At 52.4% G+C, this 8,477-nt stretch overlaps 1 protein-coding gene across 4 annotated transcripts in view; it reads right to left on the reverse strand.

Moving 5' to 3' along the window:
* si:ch211-152c8.2 (uncharacterized) overlaps positions 1 to 7,970 on the reverse strand; it is a 9,417-nt gene extending 1,447 nt beyond the window's left edge. The window contains exons 1-3 of one of the 4 annotated variants that reach the window (XR_008834152.1): positions 7,065 to 7,970; positions 5,209 to 5,292; positions 4,861 to 4,962 (exon numbers count right to left, since the gene is read on the reverse strand). Coding sequence is in view for 1 of the 4 variants with exons in the window: in XM_056434779.1 (XP_056290754.1) it covers positions 5,209 to 5,292; positions 7,065 to 7,511 (531 nt within the window). In the remaining 3 variants the exon portion in view is untranslated. Of the gene's footprint in view, positions 1 to 4,832; positions 4,963 to 5,208; positions 5,293 to 7,064 lie in introns of all 4 variants that reach the window. The other 3 variants (XR_008834154.1, XR_008834153.1, XM_056434779.1) reach the window with 3 other exon arrangements.
* Between the last annotated feature and the right edge of the window lie 507 nt (positions 7,971 to 8,477).

Here is an 8,477-nt window from a genome sequence, read left to right on the forward strand (position 1 = left end):
CAGACAGGTGGTGAGAGGAGGACAGACAGGTGGTGATAGGAGGACAGACAGGTGGTGAGAGGAGGAGAGACAGGTGGTGAGAGGAGGAGAGACAGGTGGTGATAGGAGGACAGACAGGTGGTGATAGGAGGAGAGACAGGTGGTGAGAGGAGGAGAGACAGGTGGTGAGAGGAGGACAGACAGGTGGTGAGAGGAGGACAGACAGGTGGTGATAGGAGGACAGACAGGTGGTGAAAGGAGGACAGACAGGTGGTGAAGGAGGACAGACAGGTGGTGAGAGGAGGACAGACAGGTGGTGAGAGGAGGACAGACAGGTGGTGATAGGAGGACAGACAGGTGGTGAGAGGAGGACAGACAGGTGGTGAGAGGAGGACAGACAGGTGGTGAGAGGAGGACAGACAGGTGGTGATAGGAGGACAGACAGGTGGTGAGAGGAGGACAGACAGGTGGTGAGAGGAGGACAGACAGGTGGTGATAGGAGGACAGACAGGTGGTGAGAGGAGGACAGACAGGTGGTGAGAGGAGGACAGACAGGTGGTGATAGGAGGACAGACAGGTGGTGAGAGGAGGACAGACAGGTGGTGAGAGGAGGACAGACAGGTGGTGAGAGAAGGACAGACAGGTGGTGAGAGGAGGACAGACAGGTGGTGAGAGGAGGACAGACAGGTGGTGATAGGAGGACAGACAGGTGGTGAGAGGAGGACAGACAGGTGGTGAGAGGAGGACAGACAGGTGGTGAGAGGAGGACAGACAGGTGGTGAGAGGAGGACAGACAGGTGGTGATAGGAGGACAGACAGGTGGTGAGAGAAGGACAGACAGGTGGTGAGAGGAGGACAGACAGGTGGTGATAGGAGGACAGACAGGTGGTGAGAGGAGAGACAGGTGGTGAGGAGGACAGACAGGTGGTGAGAGAAGGACAGACAGGTGGTGAGAGGAGGACAGACAGGTGGTGAGAGGAGGACAGACAGGTGGTGAGAGGAGGACAGACAGGTGGTGATAGGAGGACAGACAGGTGGTGAGAGGAGGACAGACAGGTGGTGAGAGGAGGACAGACAGGTGGTGAGAGGAGGACAGACAGGTGGTGATAGGAGGACAGACAGGTGGTGAGAGGAGGACAGACAGGTGGTGAGAGGAGGACAGACAGGTGGTGAGAGGAGGACAGACAGGTGGTGATAGGAGGACAGACAGGTGGTGAGAGGAGGACAGACAGGTGGTGAGAGGAGGACAGACAGGTGGTGAGAGGAGGACAGACAGGTGGTGAGAGGAGGACAGACAGGTGGTGATAGGAGGACAGACAGGTGGTGAGAGGAGGACAGACAGGTGGTGATAGGAGGACAGACAGGTGGTGATAGGAGGACAGACAGGTGGTGAGAGGAGGACAGACAGGTGGTGATAGGAGGACAGACAGGTGGTGAGAGGAGGACAGACAGGTGGTGATAGGAGGACAGACAGGTGGTGAGAGGAGGACAGACAGGTGGTGATAGGAGGACAGACAGGTGGTGATAGGAGGACAGACAGGTGGTGAGAGGAGGACAGACAGGTGGTGAGAGGAGGACAGACAGGTGGTGATAGGAGGACAGACAGGTGGTGAGAGGAGGACAGACAGGTGGTGAGAGGAGGACAGACAGGTGGTGAGAGGAGGACAGACAGGTGGTGATAGGAGGACAGACAGGTGGTGATAGGAGGACAGACAGGTGGTGAGAGGAGGACAGACAGGTGGTGAGAGGAGGACAGACAGGTGGTGATAGGAGGACAGACAGGTGGTGAGAGGAGGACAGACAGGTGGTGAGAGGAGGACAGACAGGTGGTGATAGGAGGACAGACAGGTGGTGAGAGGAGGACAGACAGGTGGTGAGAGGAGGACAGACAGGTGGTGAGAGGAGGACAGACAGGTGGTGATAGGAGGACAGACAGGTGGTGAGAGGAGGACAGACAGGTGGTGAGAGGAGGACAGACAGGTGGTGAGAGGAGGACAGACAGGTGGTTATAGGAGGACAGACAGGTGGTGAGAGGAGGACAGACAGGTGGTGAGAGGAGGACAGACAGGTGGTGAGAGGAGGACAGACAGGTGGTGAGAGGAGGACAGACAGGTGGTGATAGGAGGAGAGACAGGTGGTGAGAGGAGGACAGACAGGTGGTGAGAGGAGGACAGACAGGTGGTGAGAGAAGGACAGACAGGTGGTGAGAGGAGGACAGACAGGTGGTGAGAGGAGGACAGACAGGTGGTGATAGGAGGACAGACAGGTGGTGAGAGGAGGACAGACAGGTGGTGATAGGAGGACAGACAGGTGGTGAGAGGAGGACAGACAGGTGGTTATAGGAGGACAGACAGGTGGTGAGAGGAGGACAGACAGGTGGTGAGAGGAGGACAGACAGGTGGTGAGAGGAGGACAGACAGGTGGTGATGGGAGGACAGACAGGTGGTGAGAGGAGGACAGACAGGTGGTGAGAGGAGGACAGACAGGTGGTGAGAGGAGGACAGACAGGTGGTGAGAGGAGGACAGACAGGTGGTGAGAGGAGGACAGACAGGTGGTGAGAGGAGGACAGACAGGTGGTGAGAGGAGGACAGACAGGTGGTGAGAGGAGGACAGACAGGTGGTGATAGGAGGACAGACAGGTGGTGATAGGAGGACAGACAGGTGGTGAGAGGAGGACAGACAGGTGGTTATAGGAGGACAGACAGGTGGTGAGAGGAGGACAGACAGGTGGTTATAGGAGGACAGACAGGTGGTGAGAGGAGGACAGACAGGTGGTTATAGGAGGACAGACAGGTGGTGAGAGGAGGACAGACAGGTGGTGATAGGAGGACAGACAGGTGGTGAGAGGAGGACAGACAGGTGGTGAGAGGAGGACAGACAGGTGGTTATAGGAGGACAGACAGGTGGTGAGAGGAGGACAGACAGGTGGTGATAGGAGGACAGACAGGTGGTGAGAGGAGGACAGACAGGTGGTGATAGGAGGACAGACAGGTGGTGAGAGGAGGACAGACAGGTGGTTATAGGAGGACAGACAGGTGGTGAGAGGAGGACAGACAGGTGGTGAGAGGAGGAGAGACAGGTGGTTATAGGAGGAGAGAGGAGGACAGACAGGTGGTTATAGGAGGACAGACATGTGGTTATAGGAGGACAGACAGGTGGTGAGAGGAGGACAGACAGGTGGTTATAGGAGGAGAGACAGGTGGTGAGAGGAGGACAGACAGGTGGTTATAGGAGCACAGACAGGTGGTGAGAGGAGGACAGACAGGTGGTTATAGGAGGACAGACAGGTGGTGAGAGGAGGACAGACAGGTGGTGATAGGAGGACAGACAGGTGGTTATAGGAGGACAGACAGGTGGTTATAGGAGGACAGACAGGTGGTGAGAGGAGGACAGACAGGTGGTTATAGGAGGACAGACAGGTGGTGAGAGGAGGACAGACAGGTGGTGATAGGAGGACAGACAGGTGGTTATAGGAGGACAGACAGGTGGTGATAGGAGGACAGACAGGTGGTTATAGGAGGACAGACAGGTGGTGAGAGGAGGACAGACAGGTGGTGATAGGAGGACAGACAGGTGGTGAGAGGAGGACAGACAGGTGGTTATAGGAGGACAGACAGGTGGTGAGAGGAGGACAGACAGGTGGTGAGAGGAGGACAGACAGGTGGTTATAGGAGGACAGACAGGTGGTGAGAGGAGGACAGACAGGTGGTGAGAGGAGGACAGACAGGTGGTGAGAGGAGGACAGACAGGTGGTGATAGGAGGACAGACAGGTGGTGAGAGGAGGACAGACAGGTGGTTATAGGAGGACAGACAGGTGGTGAGAGGAGGACAGACAGGTGGTTATAGGAGGACAGACAGGTGGTTATAGGAGGAGAGAGGAGGACAGACAGGTGGTGAGAGGAGGACAGACAGGTGGTGAGAGGAGGACAGACAGGTGGTGAGAGGAGGAGAGACAGCTGGTGATAGGAGGACAGACAGGTGGTGAGAGGAGGACAGACAGGTGGTTATAGGAGGACAGACAGGTGGTGAGAGGAGGACAGACAGGTGGTGAGAGGAGGACAGACAGGTGGTTATAGGAGGAGAGACAGGTGGTGATAGGAGGACAGACAGGTGGTGATAGGAGGACAGACAGGTGGTGAGAGGAGGACAGACAGGTGGTGATAGGAGGACAGACAGGTGGTGAGAGGAGGACAGACAGGTGGTGATAGGAGGACAGACAGGTGGTGATAGGAGGACAGACAGGTGGTGAGAGGAGGAGAGACAGGTGGTGAGAGGAGGACAGACAGGTGGTGATAGGAGGACAGACAGGTGGTGAGAGGAGGACAGACAGGTGGTGAGAGGAGGACAGACAGGTGGTGATAGGAGGACAGACAGGTGGTTATAGGAGGAGAGACAGGTGGTTATAGGAGGAGAGACAGGTGGTTATAGGAGGACAGACAGGTGGTGAGAGGAGGACAGACAGGTGGTGATAGGAGGACAGACAGGTGGTTATAGGAGGAGAGACAGGTGGTTATAGGAGGACAGACAGGTGGTGATAGGAGGACAGACAGGTGGTGAGAGGAGGACAGACAGGTGGTGAGAGGAGGACAGACAGGTGGTGAGAGGAGGACAGACAGGTGGTGATAGGAGGACAGACAGGTGGTTATAGGAGGACAGACAGGTGGTTATAGGAGGAGAGACAGGTGGTGATAGGAGGACAGACAGGTGGTTATAGGAGGAGAGACAGGTGGTTATAGGAGGACAGACAGGTGGTGAGAGGAGGAGAGAGGAGGACAGACAGGTGGTGAGAGGAGGACAGACAGGTGGTGAGAGGAGGAGAGAGAATGCAGCTTTAACACATGAAGCAGAGACTTCTATACAACCAGAGGAGTGTCCTCACAGGACGTTCTCATGTCCCCTCCACCCTCACAGAGGAGCTGGTGACCACCATGACACGGAGGGATGTGTTCCCTCATGATATCAAACTACAAACAAGATGGAGCTGACCAAGACGAACGAAAACAAAAATGGGACAAATGAAAACAAGATGGCGATGGACAGAAAACAAGATGGCGACGGGCAGAAAACAAGATGGCCATGGCCAAGAACCAGTCCACTTCTTCTAAACTTAAATGGTACAGTTCTACATCTTGGACGTCCATGAAAGAAAAAACCTAATTCTTCACTCCCTCTGGCAGCGAGAGTTCAAACATGGTGACCAGGGAAGGTGTTCAGAGCGCCTGCTCACCTGGCTGCTTCTCGCCATCTGGCCCACGTCCACGTCTCGGACCGCCGATCGAGGTTTCTTCGGCTTTGACTCAAACTCAACTCTCTAAAAAACACAAACACAAAGTTGACTGACTAGAATCAGACATGGGCAAACTACGGCCCGCGGGCCACATCCGGCCCGTTAGGCTTTTTAATCCGGCCCGCCGAACTTGTCCAAATCGCAGCTTTGTTTACTTCCGGTGTGCGTTGGCGCGGAAAGTACTCGTCACACGAAACCCTTCACCGTGATTTGTCAATCCGTTTGTCTGTCAACATTTTGCGAAAAAAACAACCAATGAACACTCAGTAAATCACAAAGGACCCGCCCACCACACAGGTGAGGCTCATCTAGAAACAGCTGCAGTGATTTTGGCGAGCAGCGCGGAGCCTGGAGGGGCTGCGGAGCCACGAGGAGGAACACGCAGCCAGAAGAGAGCCACTTGGACCGGGTAAGAGTCTTCACATCGTTACGTGTCACGGTGTCCGTCCCGGTGTCCGTAACTTGTGCGCGGTGCTGACTAGACTTGTATTTTACAGAGAGGATTCACCAGCGCCTGCAGCTCCACCTGCAGCTCCGCCTGCCCGGCCAGCAGAGAGGTCTCGTGACACGATGACATGATGTTATTATAGTGAAGCCATATTGTAAATACTCTGTCAATAGTTGTGTTCTGTTTTCTATTTCACAACATGTATATAATGTAGAATTATTTATTTTTTATGTACAATACATATTTATAAAAATAAAAAATGTAATGGTCATTTTTTATTTGCACACACCCCATGAAACTTTATCTGCAATATGAAGTCATTTCTCAGTCCCATCTTTATCATTTTGGTGAATGTGTGACAGACACATCATTTTTACTAAAAAAACTTTAATACAAAATTTGGTTTTCCTCATTTATTCAATTCAGTTTATTTGTAGAGCCCAATTTCACAAATTACAAATTTGTCTCGGAGTGCTTTACAATGTGTGCATATAGACATCCCTGACCTTTGACCTTTGACCTCACATCGGATCAGGAACAACAGAGGAGGATCCCTCTCCAGGATGGACAGGTGCAATTACATGTATCTAGCATTGTATTCAGATATTTCACTGCTTTTGTGAACCTATGACCTTTGGTAAACCAATTTCAAACACCAAAACAGTTCGTCCACATGAGTAAAGGTGTGTTTTCAGAAGAGATATGAATAATTTTTACAAATCGAACTTCAATTGTCAGCTTTAGGGTCATATTTTCTCGAGTAAAGCGCTGTCAGTCTGTTTGTGACGGGTTCTTACACATGCTGACCAGATGACGCCGCACATCGCCCTCAATTTAAAGACCCCTTTCTAGTTTCTGCTGCAGGCAGGATATTTAATACAGTCTATCTCTCAGGACAATCCGTCCATTATTTTGCAGGGTTTAAAACAATTAGAAATTATTGAGCTTGAGTATTTCATTGGGTAATCATTTGTTTTGAATGTTGAAAGTGATTCCATTGATCTCTTTCCAGTAAATGTTGATTACTTTAACTTTGCACCTTAAATTGAAATGTATAAAAAACAGATGCAATCTCCAGGTTTAATAAATTACATTGCGTGTCCAAATGCTCCTGGCCCGGCCCCTCTGTCACATTTCAGAACCGAATGTGGCCCGCAGGTCAAAAAGTTTGCCCACCCCTGGACTAGATCCACCGAGCTGCTGGAACCTTGAAGAGCAGCGGCATGGAGAGAGCCCGTTAGCACGTTAGCACGTTAGCAGAGCGGCTGTATGTCTTCAAAACTTCTTGGAAGCAGATCTGAGTGGTTTGGACCAAAGAGACAAGCAGAATGAATCTGAGTGGACTCACCCGGCTGGAGGCCTCCTGCATGGAGGTCTCAGGAGGTGGAGGGCCTGGAGTTCTGTCTGAGATGGACTTGGGTTTGGTGGTCTCGGTCTCTGGAGCCAGGAGGAACCCGGGTCTGGACTTGGGTTTGGTGGTCTCGGTCTCTGGAGCCAGGAGGAACCCGGGTCTGGACTTGGGTGCAGGACTGAGGCTGAGGGGTTTGGGCCGCCGGTGGAAGCGAGGAGCCAGTAACGGAGGAGGAAGAGGTCGGGGCGGCGCGGCGGGCAAAGAAGAAACTGATGAAGACGAGGCAGCGGCGGAGGTCTTCATCCAGACGGCTGGTAGGGTCACCCTCCCCCCTCCTCCTCGTCCTCCTCCTCCTCCAATCAGCTGCTTCCTTTGCTTCTGGAGGCGCAGCAGTGCCACGTTCACAAGGCGCGACGGACACTTGTTCTTGAAGATGGGAACCATCGGGGGAGGAAGAGGAGGGAGGGATGAAGCTGAGGAGGAGGAGGAGAGGGATGAAGGCCAGTCTCGTTCTCCAATGTTACCCAGAAGCCCCTGGGCTCCGCCCTGCTGGGTGAGAGGGTACCAGGCCGGAGGAGGAGGAGGAGGAGGAGGAGGGAGCTGGGTGAGGACCGGCCTGAAGGAGGAGGAGGAGCTCAAGTTGATCTGCTCAGCAGCCAATAGCTGAGGAGGAGGAGGAGGAACTGTAAGTCATAAAGAGACACTACATCATAAGTCCTAATTATGGGATGGATCTCTTCATAAAGATCTACTTGATGACTCCATCATTTAAATATTAACCTAAAATAAACATCAAACGAATGAAACCGTGCAGACGAAACACAAGTTACGTGACACGCAACTTATCTTGATGGTCGGAATGAAACACACACACAGATACACACACTGATACTCTCTCTCACACACACACTGATACTCACACACACAGATACACACACTGATACTCTCACACACACACTGATACTCACACACACAGATACACACACTGATACTCTCACACACACTGATACTCACACACACAGATACACACACTGATACTCTCACACACACACTGATACTCACACACACAGATACACACACTGATACTCTCACACACACAGATACACACACTGAACTCACACACACAGATACACACACTGATACTCTCACACACACACAGATACACACACTGATACTCTCACACACAGATACACACACTGATACTCTCACACACACACTGATACTCACACACACAGATACACACACTGATACTCACACACACACTGATACTCACACACACAGATACACACACTGATACTCTCACACACACTGATACTCACACACACAGATACACACACTGATACTCTCACACACACACTGATACTCACACACACAGATACACACACTGATACTCACACACACAGATACACA

Source organism: Pseudoliparis swirei, chromosome 16 (genome assembly GCF_029220125.1).
Source record: "Pseudoliparis swirei isolate HS2019 ecotype Mariana Trench chromosome 16, NWPU_hadal_v1, whole genome shotgun sequence".
Classification (NCBI taxonomy): Eukaryota; Metazoa; Chordata; class Actinopteri; order Perciformes; family Liparidae; genus Pseudoliparis; species Pseudoliparis swirei.